General features: G+C 43.9%; 1 protein-coding gene across 1 annotated transcript in view; it reads left to right on the top strand.

Moving 5' to 3' along the window:
- csmd2 (CUB and Sushi multiple domains 2) overlaps positions 1-19485 on the top strand; it is a 1720603-nt gene that overhangs the window by 1601995 nt on the left and 99123 nt on the right. Inside the window, exons 51-55 of the mRNA XM_080211135.1 lie at positions 4065-4259; positions 11940-12113; positions 12990-13163; positions 17829-18002; positions 18096-18284. Of these exons, the coding sequence (XP_080067261.1) occupies positions 4065-4259; positions 11940-12113; positions 12990-13163; positions 17829-18002; positions 18096-18284 (906 nt within the window). The remainder of the gene's footprint in view (positions 1-4064; positions 4260-11939; positions 12114-12989; positions 13164-17828; positions 18003-18095; positions 18285-19485) is intronic.

The following is a 19485-nucleotide window of genomic DNA, read 5'->3' on the forward strand; positions in this document are numbered from 1 at the left end:
AGGGTTCAGTTATAAATCAGAAGTCTCACAACACCCAGGTTAAAGTTCAAAGTGTTTATTTGGTATTGTGAGTTTTCGGAGCACTGCTCCTTCACCAGGTGAGCCACTTGTTGAAGGGACAGTGCTCCGAAAGCTCGCGCTACCAAATAAATCTGTTGGACTTTAGCCTGGCGTTGTGCCACTTCTTACTGTGCTTAGCCCAGTCCAACGCCGGCATTGCCACATCACTTCAGTTATGAGGAAAGATTCCAAGGACAGTGCACATATTCACTTGAGTATAAAAGATGTAGAGGTGATCATTGACATGTTTAAGCTTATTAAAAGAATTGATTGGGTAGGCTGAGAGAGAGAGAGAGAGAGATTGTTTCCATTGATGGGATCCAGACAAGAGAGCAAAAATTAAAATGAGAACAAATGACTTCACCACACAAAGGGCACCAAAATCTATAAGTATCTCTCTGCACCCCCCCCTCAAAAAAAGGATAGAATAATTAAACATTTCAAAACTAAGATTGATAGATTTTTATTAGGCAAATGGATTAAAGGTTACAGAACCAAAGCAGTTACGATACAGATTCACCATGATCTCACTGAAGGGCTGAAAATTTCACATTAACTGATCCACCGATGGAATTTTTTCCTAACCTCATGATAATCATTGTTTGGTTTGGTTAACTTAAATTTGAAATGTCACATTGTCATAGTCCTTAATCACTGGGAAAGGTAACTTTAGAATCATAGAGGTTTGCGGCATGGAAACAGGCCCTTCAACCCAACTTGTCCATGTCGCCTATTCTTTTAACCACTAAGCTAGTTCCAATTGCCCGCGTTTGGCCCATATCCCTCTGTACCCATCTTACCCATGTAACTTTCTCGATGCTTTTTAAAAGACAAAATTGTACCCACCTCTACTACTACCTCTGGTAGCTTGTTCCAGACATTCACCATCCGTGTTAAAGAATTGCCCCTCTGGACCCTTTTGTATTGCTCCCCTCTCTCCTTAATGTGGTGATGCTGGCATTGGACTGGGGTGGGCACAGTAAGAAGTTTCACAACATCAGGTTAAAGTCCAACAGGTTTATTTGGTAGCATGAGCTTTCGGAGTGCTGCGCGACTCACCTGATGAAGGAGCAGCTCTCTGAAAGCTCGTTCTACCAGATAAACCTGCAGGACTTTAATCTGGTGTTGTAAGACTTCTGACTGCTTTTACCATAAACCTATGCTCTCTATTTTGAGACTCCCCTACCTTTGGGAAAAGATGTTGACTGTCTAATTGATCTTTGCCCCTCATTATTTTTTAGACCTCTATAAAATCACCCCTAAGTCCCCTAAGCTCCAGGGAAACAAATGCCAGTCTCTCCTTATAACTCAAGCCATCAAGTCTTGGTAGCATTCTAGTAAATCTTTTTTGCACTCTTTCTAGTTTGTAATATCCTTTCTATAATACTGTACACAGTATTCCATGTGTGGCCTTATCAACGTCTTGTAAACTTCAGCAAGACACCACAACTCCTGTATTCAATGTTTTGACCAATGACACCAAGCATGCCTAATGCCATCTTCACGACTTTGTGCACTTGTGACTCCACTTTCAAGGTGCTATGAACCTGTACCCCCAATCTCTTTATTCTATAACTCTCCCCAACGCCCTACCTTTAACTGAGTAAGTCCTGCCCTAGTTCGATCTATCAAAATGATCATCTTGCATTTATCTAAATTAAACTCACTCTGCCACTCATCAGCCCACTGGCCCAATTGATCAATATCCCATTGCAATCCTAGATAACCTTCTTCATTGTCCACTCTGCCACCAATCTTGGTGTAATCTGCAAACTTACTAATCATGCTTCCTAAATTCATGCAGAAAGATGCAATTCTACCCATTCTGTCTCTGATAACTATTTGAAAAAGCTATCCAATTATTCCAACTACCCAGCTGTTCGTCCACAGCCCTGGGGATTTCTCCTTTACAAGCATATTTTTGGTTTGAAAGTTACTACAGAATCTGTTTCTATCACCTTTCCAGGCAGTGCATTCCATTCATAAGTGGTAAAAGATAAAGTCGCCATAGTCCCAGATGGCAGGTGGTCATTTTAACCTGAGGATCACCACAATTCAGGCCAGGGGCAAGTTGAGGTTCATGAATAACTCAGCCGATACGGGAATTTAACCTGCGCTCTTGGCATTTCTCTGCATCATTAACCAGCCAATTGAGTTAACAGACACCCATTTGTAAGAACTTGCCATGTAAAAAAAAAAATTTTTGCTAATTATCTTAAATCTGTGTCCTCTGGTTACTGACTCTCCTCCATGTGGAAGTGATTTCTTTCTATCCACTCTGTCCAAACTGCCTCATAATTGAGGACAAATCTCTCCTTTCTCTTGATCTTGTTTAATTCTTGGTGAAACATTTTTTTTCAAAGCACATTTTTGTTTGTACGTACACTGCAAGTTACCTTCTAATTGTCTCATCAGCCTTTCCTTGTTGCAATTATTAACAAATATCTATTCCAATTAAGATGTGAAATGTAGAATTACACCCACCACACACCCACCCCCCCAACCACCATCCAGCCTTGATGTAATAAAGTGAATTGTTAAGATTGCACAGCTGAAGTCTTTGTCAATTAACTCACTTTGAGTTGACAAAGAGTTGCTTCGACTCAGATTATTGACAAAGCCTGGAAAATAACCATTAAACAAATGGAAATATTTTTTGCAGCAGCTGCCATGTGTGGCGAATGAATGTGCTTCAATGAGTTATCAAAAGCTTTAATCAACTCAAAATTTGTCAGCAAAGTACCATTTATTAAGTGGGCTGGTTTAAGAATGCCTCGTGATGAAGAATGTGGCAGGTATTTTTTCAGGCAAAATTAGGATGGGAAGAACAACCTTACACTTGCATTAGGATCTTCTGTGACCCCATTACATCCCAAAATTCTTCCTAGGTAATGAGATACCTATTTCCAAAATATCTGTTCTGAAATACCCATGTCCAAAAGACATGCTGGTGAGGTGCATTGGCCATGCTAACTTCTCCATCGATGTACTCGAACAGGTGCTGGAGAGTGGTGACAAGGGGATTTTCACAGTAACTTCACTGCAGTGTTAATGTAAGCCTACTTGAGACACTAATAAATAAACTGAAATATGGTCAGAATTGTTAAGTAGGGGGATCAAGGGGAGCGGGTGGGGGGGCAGGGGTGGTGTCGATGATATAGTGGTATAGTTGCTGGACTATTAATCCAGAAATTTAGTTCATGCTCTGGTGACTTGAGTTTGAATCCTTCCATGGCAGGTGGTAGAATTTAAACTCAATAAAAAAAAATCTGAATTTCAGGATCTATTGATGGCCATGAAGCCATTGTTGATTGTCAGAAAAACCCATCTGGCTCACTAATGTCCTTTAGGGGAAGAAATCTGCTGTCCTTACTTGATTTGGCTTTCATGTGACTCCAGAGCCACAGCAACGTGGTTGACTCTTAACTGCCCTCAGGCAACCAGGGATGGGCAATAAATGCTGGCTAGCTAGCAATGCCCCTGTCCCATGAATGAATAAAGTAAAAATGCCATTATCAACCATCTTATCGAGGGATGCCAGTGCTGAGAATGGAATGCTTGCTCCACTCATGTTCGTACTTCCAGGTCGGGTGTGTTGACCTTGGTGAAATAGAGCATTCTTAGTTTTTCCATACTGCACCATTGCCATTCATTCATAAGGTAATTAATGCTCAGTTATTGCAAGAGATCTGCTGTATGGTCTTATCATCAATGGGAGCTATATGAGGAATGCTGAAAGAGAGGGGAATATTTCATTCAAGAATTTATGGGGTGCATTCACGTGAGGATGGCAGAGGTAGAATTTAAAAAGAAAGAACAAAAGTAAATCAATAGATTGCAATATCTTTCTTATTTACTGTAAATCATAATAGGATATTGACAAATCTTGAAATCATAGAGAAGGTTCATTTTAATTCTTGAATGATCAACATGACAACCGATCATGAATCAGGTAATGAAGTGATAAACTGCTATTGATTGTTGTTCAACCTCTGTTGTTCCAGCTGTGACATGTCCTGAAGTTAATAGTATCCGTGTGGAGCACGGGGACTGGAAGCTGCTATACGGAAACCCAAATCAATATGGAGCCCAAGTGATTATCATTTGTGACCCAGGGTATTACCTGCAAGGACCGAGGGCCATCAGCTGTCAGGCTAATGGAACATGGAGTGTGGGAGATCAGAAGCCCAGCTGTGAAAGTAAGTATGTGATCCAGCACGCTATCACAGATTAGTGATTGGAAAACATTAGACATAGGGGCTGTTTAGTCAAATCGCCTTGCAATGAGTAGAATGGTTTACTTTTGATTGCTTGTTGGTCTGTTTACAGACGAAAATGGTTGCAGCTGCTGATTGGTATTTATGACTGACCCATCAAATCGTTTAAACTATATTAGAAATTATACCCTCCAGTCATTGATCAGCTGAGTGCTTCAATACCAGGGCCGTAGTAGGTAATCTTTAACGTGGAGATCCTTGCACAGTGGCACAGTAATTTGCACTGCTGCCTCACAGCGCCAGGGACCCAGGTTCAGTTTCCGGCTTGGGTCACTGCCTGTGTGGAGTTTGCACTTTCTCCCCGTGTCTGCGTGGGTTTCCTCTGGGTGGTCTGGTTTCCTCCCACAGTCCAAAGACGTGCAGGTTAGGTGAATTGGCCATGTTAAATTCTCCCTTAGTGTACCTGAACAGGCACCGGAGTGTGGCAACTAGGGGATTTTCACAGTAACTCCATTGCAGTGTTAATGTAAGCCTACTTGTGAGGAATAAATAAATAAAATATATAAAAAAAACAAAAGGAGGATTCCTGATCCACAGTCTGGGATCTAGGTGATCACAGCTGGACAGCATTTAGCATTAAAGTTGACCTTTCACATTCATGAATTAAAGGAAAAGATGTGCAAGTTTATCATTGTCCAGTCAGGGGTGTGTGTATGCATGCATTTTCTCCACAGTCTAACAGGCTGCTCACACATCCTGAGTGGTGGCATGGACAATGATCCCAATATTCATGGGGAAGCAGAGAGGGAAACTGGATACGTATCTGAAAAACAAGGAAGACAATGATCCTGTCAAATTTAATGGCTGGACTTCATTGGTCTCTTTGTTTTAAACTCCTTTCTCACGGGGCAGCTAGCCAGATTGAGAGACTAGCACGGTGGTTGGCACTGCTGCCTCACAGTGCCAGGGACACGGGTCTGATTCTGATGTTGGGTGACTGTCTCTGTGGAGTTTATATGTTTTTCCATGTCTGCATGGGTGTCTTCCGGGCACTTTGATTTCCTCCCACAGTCCAAAGATGTGCAGGTTAGATAGATTAGCCATGTTAGATTGCCCCTCAGTGTCTAGAGATGTGTAAATTAGGTGGATTAGCCTTGGGAAATGCACAGGGTTATGCGGATTGGGTGGGGGTAAACCTGAGTAAAATGCACTTGCCTCTGGGTCTGTAATCGATGGAGCGCATTATTATGTAAGTTTCTTATTGACGTTTACATAATAATGAAAGGCCTGGATAGAATGGACATGGGGGAGATGTTTCCATTAGTAGAAAAGACAAGGATCCAAGGGCACAGCCTCAGATTAAAGGGATGACCCTTTAGAACTGAGATGAGGAGGAATTTCTTCAGCCAGAAGGTGGTGAATCTGTGGAATTCATTGCCACAGAAGGCTGTGGAGGCCATTGAGTGTATTTAAGGCAGGGATAGATAGGTTCTTGATTGGTAAGTGGCTCAAAGGTTACAGGGAAAAAGCAGGAGATTCGGACTGAGAAATTTATCAGCCATGATTGAATGGTAGATTAGACTCGATGACCTAATTCTGTTCCTATAACATGGTCTGTCTCAGAGTCAGTGCAGACTCAATGGGCCAAGTGCTTTTCTTCTGTACCGTAGGAATTCTCTGATTCTATGACAATCACTGGAATCTGATGAGGATTAAAGGTTGGTGGTGCTTTGCGGTGATTGTACATCAGTGAGGATGGAGGGATTCAGGGAAATGTCGCTTTTCATTCGTTCCTGATTGAAAGTTTCAGTAAACTAAGGTAGCAAAGCTGTCAAATGCTACCTTTAACTTCAACAGCAGGCAGATATAATTTGTATGCTTTTAAAATGTCAAACAATGCACTCGGAGCACTTGGCTTATTGACCAGACCTGTTTTGAGGATGACCTAGTTCTTTTGTAAGGTCAGGAGCCCTTGTCATCCTGTTCCATCATTATATCATCAGTATATCCTCTTCAAGCATTGGTATCTCGATGAAAATAAGTTCACCAAGACAAAGATGGGGGGAGGGTCTTAAAATGAACTTTAAGACTAAAATTTTCCAGCCCCATCCCCCCTCCGCAGCAGAGCTGGCTTGCCATTGACTGCCACTGGGATCTTAGAGTCCCGCAGGTGTCAATGGCAATTTTCCTGACTCACCCATCACACCAGGGAATCTGTGGCGGGGGTCAGTTTTGACAGGATCCGAAGAAAATCCAGTTCTTCGTTGCTGTAATTCATCCTTAAGTATGTATTAACTATGGAATAGCTCCTCTATTCCATATCAGAACAGAAGATTATTGGCAGGCTGAAACTATGAAGGTGAAAATGATTCCAGTTAATTTGTGACAAAGCATGTTTGAACGTGGAAATTGAATTTCTCTGCTATTCTTTCATGTTTATTAAATCACCACCAATGATCAGGTTTTTATACAGAGGGTGGTGAGTGCCTGTAATGCGTTGCCGGGGTAGAAACAGATAGAATGGCAATGTTTATGATCTCGACAGATCATAAATAGGCAGAGAATAGAGGGATTACGGACTGCAAAGGGTCCTTAGTTTAGAAAGGTGTTGTGTGCCAGTCGAAGATTGATGGGCCGAAGGACCTGTTCCTGTGCTGTGCTTTGTTTCTTTATTGGTGTGTTAATCGGCTTCAGGAGAAATTAGACACAAGCTTGTCAACCAGTTCGCCATATATATGTCCGAGTTTTCGTGGGTAGCAGACATTTCCCAGAATTGTCTGTCTTTTGGTCTTATGCTTGCAAAATGCCACAAGTGTTATGACTAATTAAGTTTTATTTTAAAGAATGCATCCACGTCAGATCACTTTCGGATGATTTCTATGTTCACTGTCTGGACAGTAAATTGGCAGAGCAGACCAACAGATGATACAAAGCTGGGTGAGATGGTGAGCTGTGAGGAGGACGCAGGGATACTTCAGTGTGATTTGGCCAAGCTGAGTGAATGGGCAAACACATGCCAATGCAATATAATGTGACTAAATCTGAGGTTATCCACTTTGGTAGCAAATACAGGAAGGCAGATTATTATCTGAATGGTTATAAATTGAGAGAGGGGAATGTGCAATGAGACCTGGGTGTCCACATACACCGGCCACTGAAGATAAGCATGCAGGTGCAGCAGGTGGTAAAGAAGGCAAATGGTATCTTGGCTTTAAAGCGAGAGGATTCAAGTACTGGAGCAAGGAGACCGATTACACAGGGCCTTGGTGAGACCATACCATGAATATTGTGTGCAGTTTTGCCCATCTTTTTTGAGGAAGGATGCTCTTGCTATAGAGTGAATGTAATGAAGGTTTACCAGATTGATTCCTGGGATAACAGGACTAACGTATGAGGAGAGATTAAGTCGTTAGGATTATGTTCGGTGGAGTTTAGAAGAATGATGGGGACTCTCATAGAAATCCAATAAAATTCCAACAGGACTACACGTGGTAAATGTAGGAAGGATGCTCCCAATGGCAGGGAAGTCCAGAACGAGGGGCCACAGTTTAAAGATATAGGATAAACTATTTAGAACTGAGATGAGAAATTTCTTCACCTAGAGAGTGATGAGCCTGTGGGATTCATGACCACAGCAAGCAGTTGAGGCCAAAACATTGTATCTTTTCCGGAAGGAGTTAGATATAGCTCTTGGGGCTGAAGGGATCAAAGGATATGGGAGGATTGTGGGGTTAGGTTATTGAGTTGGACGATTGGTTATGATCATAATGAATGACAGAGCAGGCTTGAAGAGCTGAAGGGGCTACTCCTGCTGCGATTTTCTATGTTCCTATCATGCCTCAATTCAAACGTTCTCGTTTTTAAATTCCTCTTTGGGCTTAACTTTCCCCATCTCATTGTGCCGTACAACCTGACGAGATCGCTGTTCTCCTCTGGTTTGACCATCTTATGTGTTTGTGATCTAGATTGCTCCATTTGCAGCAGTGACATTGTCAGCGGCCTAGGCTGTGAACATTCAAATTCTCTCCATGTGCCTCTCTGCTTCTCTATGACACACCTTGAAACCTACCACATGAACCAGCCTTTTGGTCACCTCTCTGAGTATCTCCTTAAGAACAACAGAGTAAATTGGAAATGCACAGTAAGTTTGGCAGCATCTGTGAAGAGAGGAAGAGAGTTCACCTTCAGGTCATGTATGATCTTTCATCAGAAAGACTAACTCTATATATTTCCCCACAGATGCTGCTAGCCCTGCTGAGTATTTCCAGCAGTTTCTGTTTTTATTTCCAATTTCCAGTGCCCATGGGATATTTTGCTTTTGAACGGATAACTCCATATGTGATTTGGTGTCACACTTTATTTGATTCTGCTCCTGCAAAGTACTCTTTCTCATTCTGTCATGTTAAAGATTGCAGGTCATTTTTCATTTGTCTGTAGTAAGGGGAATGACTCCTCATTATGTCTTTCACACAGCTTGGGTGGGATTCTCCCAATGTAATTCGAAGTGTTGAATTCACATAGAAACTGTAGTAAATCCCGCCGGTTTCTTTCAGCTGAATTTTCAAAATGAATCTCCCACCCTCTAAGCGCTGCAGAGTACACTGGCGTGAATTTCATTAAAAAGCTGTGGACGGGAGTTATTCCCGCTGGAAAGGCCGGCAGCATAGCGCTGAGTGTGCTACTGCACATGCACCAATCTGTCAAAGTAGAGATCGATGCATGTGCAGTAACCCTGCACTGCCAGCTCAATCACTGGCCAGCCCCGCGATTCTGCTTCACTGGTTGTGCGACTCACCTCCCACCACCTGATCACCCACCACTCCTCTCCCCGCAACCCCCCAACACTCCTCTCCTGGGCCCCCTTCGATCTCCAACCCCTCCTCCTCAAGTAGTCCCAATCTCCCAATTCCCACCCCCCACAATTAGCAGCCCCAATTTACCCCACAGCCCTGACTGCCCCCCACCCCCCACAATCCTGACCTTTGCCCTCACCACCCCCCCCCCGCCCCCCAATCCCGATGTCCAGCCCCGATTGTTGGCTCTCTGTCACCAAGCCTGAGTGCAGAGTGGACACCCCCATCAATTACCCCCCCACCACCACCCCCCGCCGACCCACCCAGAGGCCCTGCCCCCATTAGGCCCCGTCCCTCTGGTTGATCCTGCCTGATGATCGGTAGGTAGGCAGTGCCAAGCTGCCCTCAGGCATTGCCCCTTAGGCAGCGCCAGGAGGCCACTGTCAATCTGGCAATGCCAGATTACCTCTGACCTCCTACGGGGCCTTCATGGCCCACCTTCAGTCCAGCAGAGTCGGGCTGCCAACTTCCCAGTAGTGGGGAGCTGCTGTAAACCCTGCTGGAGTGAAACACTCTTGGCAAGGTGGGGAGACATTAGCAGGCCTGAAGACTTCAGTCCTAGACCCTCTAATCAGGTGGAAATCACCATTAACGTAATTTATTCAGAAACTGACATGGAGCGAATGACACCGGAAATCTGGCAGCTGGAGGCGCATAGAGACTGTGGCGCCCAGTGGGAAGGCCGCTACAAGGCCTGCGCTCGAGTCTGGAGCCCGGGGAATTCTGAAAGATCAAAGCCGATGCATCCACCAACTTTTTTTAAAACTCTGGGATGCAGGCCATCACTTCCAGCAGACTTGGCAGTCTTTTGCCCAATAGTTTCTCTTGGATTATTTCGGTACTAATTTCTTTAAATTCCAAATTCTCACTGGTCCCTTGGTTCCCTGTTACTTCTGGAATGCTTTTTGTATTTCCCACTATGAAGACAAATATTATATATTTGTTTAATATCTCTGCCATTTCCTCATTCAACATTATAATTTTTCCTCTCTCTGCCTCCAAGGATCCCATGTTTGCTTTAGTTTATCGCTTCATTTTTAAATAACTATAGAAGCTTTTACAACCTGTTTTTAGATTTCTTCCATGTTTACTCTTATTTTTTCCTCCTTAGTCTTCCTTTATTGATCTCTAAAATCTTACCGATGCTGACCTTTATTATTCACTATAGCAAATTTATGAGCCTTGTCCTTTAATCAAGTCTATCCTGAATACACGTTGTTCACCGCAATTGGTCCACCTTTCCTACTTTTTATTCCTTAAGGGAACATGTATTCATTGCAAATTATGAATTAATTATTTACATGTTTACTGTTGTTTATCTCGTTTTTATATCTTTTAATCTGTTTTCTCAAAATACATTCACCAACTCGCCGCTCAGACAAAATTAAGCCCTTTACCTGGAGTGAAATTAGTTCATAAACAAACTGACCAGGAGAGAAATAGGTTTGATTCATGTCTGGATGTATTCTCTCTACCCTCAGTTGTATAATCACGTCATCCCTACAATGCAGATGGAGGCCATTCAGCCCGTCAAGTCTGCACTGACTCTCTGAAGAGCATCTTAAGCAGGCCCACCACAGCCCCTATCCCCATAACATTTATCGTGGCTGAGCCACATTTTTGGACAGTCAGATGCAATTTAGCATGGCCAATCCACCTCACCTGCATGTCTTTGGACTATGGGAGGAAACCGGATAACCCAGGGGAAACCCATGCAGGCACTGGGAGAATGTGCAAACTCCACACAGACACACACAGTCACCCAAGGCCAGAATCGACCCTGGGTCCCCCAAGGCCAGAATCGACCCTGGGTCCCTGGCGCTGTGAGGCAGCAGTGCTAGCCACTGTGCCACCGTGCTGCCCTGCCTAGTTGGCCTCTTTAGCTTGCACAAAATTGTGCTGAAACAGTGCTATTGTGTTAATTTTAATGCAATCAATATTATTACTGTTGCATTCATGTTGATATTGCAAACACAAGATCCGCTGCATCTACTTCTCAAATATCTATATTATTCATTCAAAATGTTTTGAACAGAATGCCAGACCACCTCCTTAGGTGAGCAGTTAGACAGAGTGCGAGGTCTTGGGGGGTTAAATTCACTCCAAAGTGGCATATCTGAGGATGGAATTTTGAAACCAAGTCCATTGTCTCAGGCAGTTGCTATAAATTGCCACCTAATAAGGTAGGTCTACTGAACTTCTGTCCACTGCTAATGATTGAATGACCAGTCTGGCTCTCCATTCAGTCTACTCCTGCAGGTTTTATCATAGAATCATAGAAACCCTACAGTGCAGAAAGAGGCCACTTGGCCCATTAAGTCTGCACCGACCACAATCCCACCCAGGCCCTAACCCATATCCCTACATATTTACCCACTAAATTCCCCTAACCTACGCATTTCAGGATACCAAGGGGCAATGTTAGCATGGCCAACCAACCCAGTGGCGTTTATTCTCCACGGCTTATCTCTGCCAGCCTAACACTTGGGATGGTAATAATTGAGCAAAGAGGACAAAGCATGCTTGCACTCGGAGGCAAACAGTGTAGTTCGTGACGTTCTCTACCCAACATATTTGGGATCCCGAAACCTTGGTTCTGCCTCCCTGCTCTGAAATGTTCTAAAATGCTGTCTTTATTGGGTAAACCATCCACATTGGACAAAATGTAATTCTAAATGTTATTTGGTTGGTAAACGTTTAAACATGGCTGTGTCAGACTTCCAGCTGACCAGAAAATAGTGTAGGGAAGGAAGTGTTTTACAGATGTTGAATTGCTAAAATGAATTAATCCCTTTTGTAACTTTTTCAGTAATCTCATGTGGAGAACTGCCATTTCCTCCAAATGGCAATAAGATTGGAACATTAACGATATATGGAGCGACTGCCATATTTTCCTGTAATACCGGATACACTATGGTAGGATCCAGGGTGCGGGAATGCAAGGCTAACGGGCTGTGGAGTGGAATGCAAGTGAAATGTCTCGGTCAGTATTTATGTAGCAGTGTGAAAAACACTCTATCTTGTGAGATTTTGCTCATCAGATTTTGCTGGTTGATATTTGTGTGGAAGTTAGTGCCAAAGAAAGTTTTCAGTAAATACTAGTGAAACATAGTTTAGCAATTGCTTCTGAAATTTTGCAATTAAGTGTGTATGTGTTAAGCAAAGAGCTACTGGTAACTAATTCCAAGATGATCAAGTTGACAAGTTTAACATCTATAGATCTGGAGGTTTCCTTTTGTTATTTCATTGAATTTCAGTCATGTGAAGATTCAGATACAGTACCTGGGATTAATCCTGGTACCTGGTGGCACAGTGGTTAGCACTACTGCCTCACAGTGTCAGGGACCTGGGTTCGATTCCCGGTCACTGTATGTGTGGAGTCTGCACTTCCTCCCCGTGTCTGCATGAGTTTCCTTCGGGTGTTCCAGTTTACGTCCACAGACCAAAAGATGTGCTGGTTAGGTGAATTGGCCATGCTAAATTCTCCCTCAGTGTACCCGAACAGGCGCCGGAGTGTGGCGACTAGGGGATTTTCACAGTAACTTCATTGCAGTGTTAATGTCAGCCTACATGTGACACTAATAAATAAACTTTACCTATACAGAGCAGCTGAACTAAATGTTCTAATTGTAAAGATGAACTCCCAGATTAACCTTCCTGACTTATCACATTAGAAAATTCCTGCACTGGGACAGGAAAATACTAAAACTTGTCAACATACTCAGCAGCAACTTGTAAAGTCTCTTCATGTAAGAAGTTAAAAGGCAACTATTGTTCCTTATCCTCTTTGAATTCTGTCCTTGAGTTGAAATCGATTACACCATAAACGTTACTGATCGCAGCTTTTATTTTGCTTCAGCTGGTCACTGTGGGATGCCCAAGCCCATTGTCAATGGTCAGATAATTGGAGAGAACTTTAATTATCGTGGGACGGTGGTGTATCAGTGCAGTCCAGGTTTTCGCTTGATTGGAACTTCAGTCCGAATTTGCCAGCAGGACCACAAGTGGTCCGGCCGATCGCCTGTATGTGTGCGTAAGTATTGCTTCAGAATGTGATTTAATAATCAATGGAAAGAAACGGTGTGCCTGTGGTGAAGCTGTTCTGTCTCTCTTCCTTTGCTACTAATCAAAACATCAAGTCAGCTGTTTTCTTTCCTTGCTTGGTTTCTGTGTTCATTTACTTTACTCACTTGGGTAACCAATATTCTTTTTCATATAATGGGTTATTAGGCTGCACAGATGATTATTGAAGGCAAATCAGTCATCATACAGCACTTAGACACATATAGATTAATGCTTAAAGGAGAAAGATATCAGAAGGTATGAGGTAAGGATCTTACATTATTTTGAGCTTTTGGGGCGGCATGGTGGCACAGTGATCAGCACTGCTACCTCACAGCACCAGGGATCCGGGTTCAATTCCTGGCTTGGGTCACTGTCTGTGCGGAGTTTGCACATTCTCCCTGTGTCTGCGTGGGTTTCCTCCGGGTGCTCCAGTTTCTCCCCACCGTCCAAAAGACATGCTGGTTAAGTGCATTGGCCATGTTAAATTCTCTCACAGTGTACCCGAACAGACACCGAGTGTGACAACGAGGGGATTTTCACAGTAACTTCATTGCAGTGTTAAAGTAAGCCTACTTGTGACGCCAATAAACAAACTTGATACTTTATACTTTATTCTTAGGAGAGTTTTGGATTAATTGCTCATGTGATATTGTTTGAATTCACAAGGCATTAACTAAATTGACTTAGGGCCACTGACTGGAGTGCCAGACAGCGGAAGTAATAGCAAAAATTAATGTGAGGAAATGGGGACACGTCATGTTCATATTCCGAAAGGTTTGTGCCTCTACTTTTTGAATAGAGGCATGTCTGGTCATCTTCCAGCACCAGTGTACAGTTTTTCACAAATAAGATGTTGTACTGTGGGCAGCAAGCTGAATTTGTAAATTGCCTCTCCAAACATAAGCAGCATCTTTAACTTAAAGCAATGTGGAAGCTTAAAGCTGAATGGGACCCAGTTTGACTAAAATTGTATTGGGAAGCATAGAATCCATACAGTGCAGAAGGAGGCCATTCAGCCCATGAAGCTTGCACCGACAACAACCCCACCCAGGTCCCATTACCTTAATCCCACCTGTTTATCCAGCTAGTACCCCTAACACTGTGGGTCAATCTAGCATTGCCAATCAACCTAGCCCGCATATCATTGGACTGTGGAAGGAACACTTGTACGCCAATTACTGTTAATGTTCCTTTCAGTATTGCCGATCAGCTTCAGTTTTCCCTCCAGTATTTATAATAATACAAAATCATAGATTTTCATCAGAGGCACGGAGGGGAGGATTTTGGGCCCCTTTTGCTGAAATGGGTGGACTTTTGAACAGCTGGCTGATTTGTACGACCCCACCCTCACTGTGACCGGGCTGTAAAGTTCCACCCATGGTTTTAGGAAGGAAAGCAGTTGGATGCTAAGTATATTAGAATGCCCCAGATGAATGGAAAACAGTTATAAACTGTTCCGAGTGATCAAATAATATCGAATCAAAGAATCCAACAGTGCAGAAGGAGGTCATTCAGCCCATCGAGTGTGCACTGACCACAATCCCTGTCCCCACAACCCCATGAATTTACCTAGTCACCCTGACACTAAGAGGCAATTTAGCATGGCCAATTCACCTAACCCCCACTTCTTTGAACTGTGGGAGGAGATTGCAGCACCCAGAGAAAATCCAGGCAGACATGGGGAGAGTGTGCAAACTCCACACAGACAGTCACCCGAGCCGGGCATCAAACCCAGGTCCCTGGCGTTGTGAGGCAGCAGTGCTAACCACTGTGCCACCATATACACTGTACCTCATTCCAAGTGACAAGACAAGGGGATTATTTGTTGTCGGGTTCAATGTGGATTTTACAGCCTTATTTGTTTCAAAACTGTAAAATTCTGCCTGAGGTCAACAGACCTTCCCATGGTCCACCTGCTCCGATTCCCATGGTGGACGAGATGATAAAATTCCAGCCGTTAAATCTTTGTGCAAAACCACCAAAGGGTAGACTGTTTCATATTCCTTCCTTCTTTCCTCTTGGGAAGGTCTCTCGTTTATATTTCCCTCGTGTCAGACAGCTGGTATCCTGACACGGCAAATCATGGGCCAACAAGACAGCATCTAACCCTTGCCCCTTGACATTCAATGACATTACCATCCCACACTACAAACATCCTTGGAGTTCCAGTTGACCAAAAACTGAATTGGACTGGGCATATAAATACTGTGGGTACAAGAGCAGATCAGGGACTGGGAAATCAGTGGTGAGTAACTCAGTTCCTGACTCCCTGAAACCTGTCCACTTACAAAGCACAAGTCAGGAGTGTGACGGAATACTCTCCACTTGTCAGGATGAATGTAACTCCAACAGCATTAAAGAAGCTCGACACCGTCCAGGGACAAAGCAGCCTGCTTTACTGCGCCCCATCCACCACCACCATCATTTACTTCCTCTGTTAGCAGAGTACAGTGGCAGCAGTGTGTACCAGCTACAAGATTCAGTGCAGCAACTCACCACGGCTACTTCGACAGCACCTTCCAAACCCACAACATCTACCACTTAGAAGGACAAGGGCAGCAGATGTGTAGGAACACCACAACCTGCACCTTCTCCTCCAAGCCAAACGCCATCCTGACATGGAACCAGATCACCGAACTTTCGATATCACTGGGCCAACATCTGATGCTCCCTTCCTCACAGCACTGTGAGGCTTCCAATACTGGATCAAGAAGATGGCTGACTACCACCTTTTCAAGGCCAATTTGGGATGGGTAATAAAAATACTAACTTAGCCAGCAATGCCCCACATCCCTTTCAATAAAAGAAGCTTTTTTTCTCTGATTTTCCACAGCACAATCACTTAGGCTCAATTTACAATTTAAAGTGTTGTTTTTTGTACCACTTGAGGCACAGTAGTAATGCAGATAGTGTGTGTTTGGAGCAAACGGTCTTGATCCTTTAGGATGGATTTTATTTCAAGCATCCAGTGGAGCACTGATTCATAAGATTGAAAAATAGAAAGGATAACACATGAAATTGAATAATTTTCCAGTAGTTGACAGGTCACATGCAGGTCTCTAGAATCTTTTTAATGGCTATGCTTATTTTAAACAATAGCTCGGTCCTTTGCAATAAATAGGAAGCGTCTCACTGATGCTAGTGAGTTTTTAAGAGTTCTTTCATTCTTGCTAAAGACAGTCATAACTCACATTGGTGGAGCTTTTGAGTTATGGATCTTGCTGCATTGTGAAAAAACAGAGGTAATTTACTGTTGCCGTCAGATTCAGTGCACTGGGAATGAGCAAATGGTTGACTACTGGGCTGGCACTCCACACTTCATCCTGAATGAGCAGTGACAATACACTTCCAGTCAGTGCTAACCTCACTGTTGTTTTAATGTTAACTCCTGTTCAGGGTATATAAATTATGCACTGAGTTTACTCACATGCACTACTGTGCTCTTTGAAGATTTCTCTGTGTGAACTACTCTCTGCCTGAGGAGTAACTGTAGTATTTCGGAGTTTCTCACTGACAAAAAAATTCGGACAGTGCTCCTGAATTCCCAAAATGTATTCCTGTCAAGTACAATCTTGTATCAGCAACACAATTGCTTAAATTACCTTGTGAAAGCAATGCATGGATTTCTCCCAGGCTATGTGAGGTAACATCTTGGGTACAGTGAGTTTCAGTGGACATGGATGTTAGTTATTGGGTTATCTCTTCTGAGATTCCCAGCATCGGATTCGGGTGGGTGGGAGGTACCCCAGGGATTCACTGGAGACCCTCTCCGAATCTCACAGGTAATGGTTTGCACAGCAATTGCCCAGAAGTGCAAACTTCACCTGGGCTATCCCCCTACATTGGCAACCATCTGAAAATTGCAAACTTTAGATGGTTCCACCAGGGTTACACCAACAGTTACCCCCAAAAAAAAGTTCTAAGAATCAAAATCTTTTCTTTCTTCTGGGTAACTACTGTACAGAGTCAGATCAAGCCCCTATAGGAACATCCCCCCCACCCCCAACCCCCCCACCATACACACACCACCACCACAACACATCCAAACACCTAGGGGGCACGCTTCATGGTCTGACAAACCCCCCCACCCACAGGATGTCCTCCACCCACCAAACCCCTGACTATCGCCCAACCATGAAATTCCCCCCCTCTCCCGCACCCACATGGGACTCATTCCTACCATACCCCCTCCAGCCAGGCCTGAGCCGACCTGACTCTACCACCACCAACCCCCCCCCGCCCACCGCCATTGGCACAATCCAATTCCACCCATCACCCTCCCCCACCCCCCACGCACACCCAAGGCCTGACACTTCTGCTTCTCCCCTCCCCTCCACCCCACCCAGCCCTCCTGCATTATGTTGGTTTCTGATGTGTTCTCCTGACAAGAAAATGGACCTTTGGTGTGTCGGGAAGCTCAGTAACTCTCACATTTTCCACAGACTCTGGTTAGATTTTCTGTTCTGTATTTCGGGTCACAGGTCTAAGAGCCATTTATCATTCCAAACAGAGGTATTGAAATCTTTGAATGGTCAATGGAGGAACGGCTATTTGGGAATCAAAGTCTCACTGGAAGATATTACAGAATGCTTATGCATTACACAATAACAATTGTGTTATTTTCCTGTCACAGCTATTACATGCGGCCACCCTGGTAATCCAGGTAATGGTGTAACACATGGAACTCAGTTCAACCTGAATGATATTGTTCGATTCACCTGTAACCCAGGTTACACAGTGCACGGTGCCATTAGCTCCCAATGCCAAACCAACGGACAGTGGAGCAACTCACTTCCCACGTGCAAAGGTATGAACGATGACTGTTGCAAAGTTACAAAGCTTTTCGGGCTACATGAAAATGGGGTAGAAAGATCTTTTGCATCTTCTTACTTTCCTACAGTGGTCAACTGTTCAGATCCGGCACATGTTGAAAATGGTATTCGTCGGGTGCAACTGAACATTGCACAAAGATTCAGTTATGGTAGCAGCGTGTCATATGAGTGCAATGCCGGATACTACCTGTTGGGATCAGATGTGCTGACCTGTCAAGGAGATGGTTCCTGGGATAAATCTCTCCCCAAGTGCCTGCGTAAGTGATTTTCAGGGTTTTACGACTTTAGAAATGGCCAGATTGTGAACGGCAAGTTATTAACTGAGTTAACAAATGTGATTTACAAAAGGCTGAATTTATAGCCCCTTGCTGGAATATTTGGGGTGGCATGATGGCACAGTGGTTAGCGCTGCTGCCTTACAGTGCCAGGGACCCGGGTTCAATTCCGGCCTCAAGTCATGGTCTGTGTGGAGTTTGCACATTCTCCCCATGCCTGCGTGGGTTTCCTCCCGCAGTCCAAAGGTGTGTGGGTTAGGTTGATTGGCCATACCAGATTGACCCAAATGTCAGAGAGATAGATGTGTGGGGTTGCGAGAATATGCCTGGGTGGGATTGTGGTCAGTGCGATGGACCGAGTGACCTCCTCCTGCAAAATCGGAATTCTATTCGATGATTTGATGGGTGAGAGTGGAGGAGGGTGGGGAGGTACAGTTGAGAAAACTTGGAAAGTAAAACGAACAGCTTGCCCACCTTTTTCTGCCCACCCCAGCCTGTAGCCCATATTGCACTGGGCAAGCAAGGTACCAGGTAGCCACAAACCACAAAAAAATGGTGCCGGAGTGAGGTGACTTCTTGTGAGCTGTCCCCCTTTAATTTCTTTTTTTACTTCCGTGTCGCACTCTAAAACGGAATCCTTTTAAAGTGTCTATCATATGTGAAGCTGAGCTTTCTTGTCACCTGACCTGTAACTGCAACAATATATTCTGCACCCTCTCCTTTTCCCTCATGTACATCACAAGGGTATACTTCTCACACTATGCCAATACTTGTGGTAAAAAATCCAATCAAACGAAAACATCCCCTTAGATTTATCGAGGTGCTTAAATGGCCAATTCTGATGCCAACAGATTTTTCAGTTGTGTGTGTGTGGATTTGGGGAGGAGGCAGGTGGGGGTAATCCACCCGATATTCTTTTTCTTAACAGAAATTCACAAGCTACTTCATAATATCAGGGAATCATCAACACTTTACACACAGAAGACACGTACCTCTTCCTGAAATACAATGACTGACCACTGCTACGATCCGTAGTGCTAGTCACAATCTCCAAAGGAAAAGGGGAGGAAAAAAACATGACTGGAATTCAAACATTTATTGGTGTCATCATTGCATCACACTGATCCCCCTGGGGAAAAGAAATATTGAATGCAGTGTCACTTCGTGACTGAAGGAACCGATA

This window comes from Carcharhinus amblyrhynchos, chromosome 24 (genome assembly GCF_965287045.1).
Source record: "Carcharhinus amblyrhynchos chromosome 24, sCarAmb.v2.hapA, whole genome shotgun sequence".
Classification (NCBI taxonomy): Eukaryota; Metazoa; Chordata; class Chondrichthyes; order Carcharhiniformes; family Carcharhinidae; genus Carcharhinus; species Carcharhinus amblyrhynchos.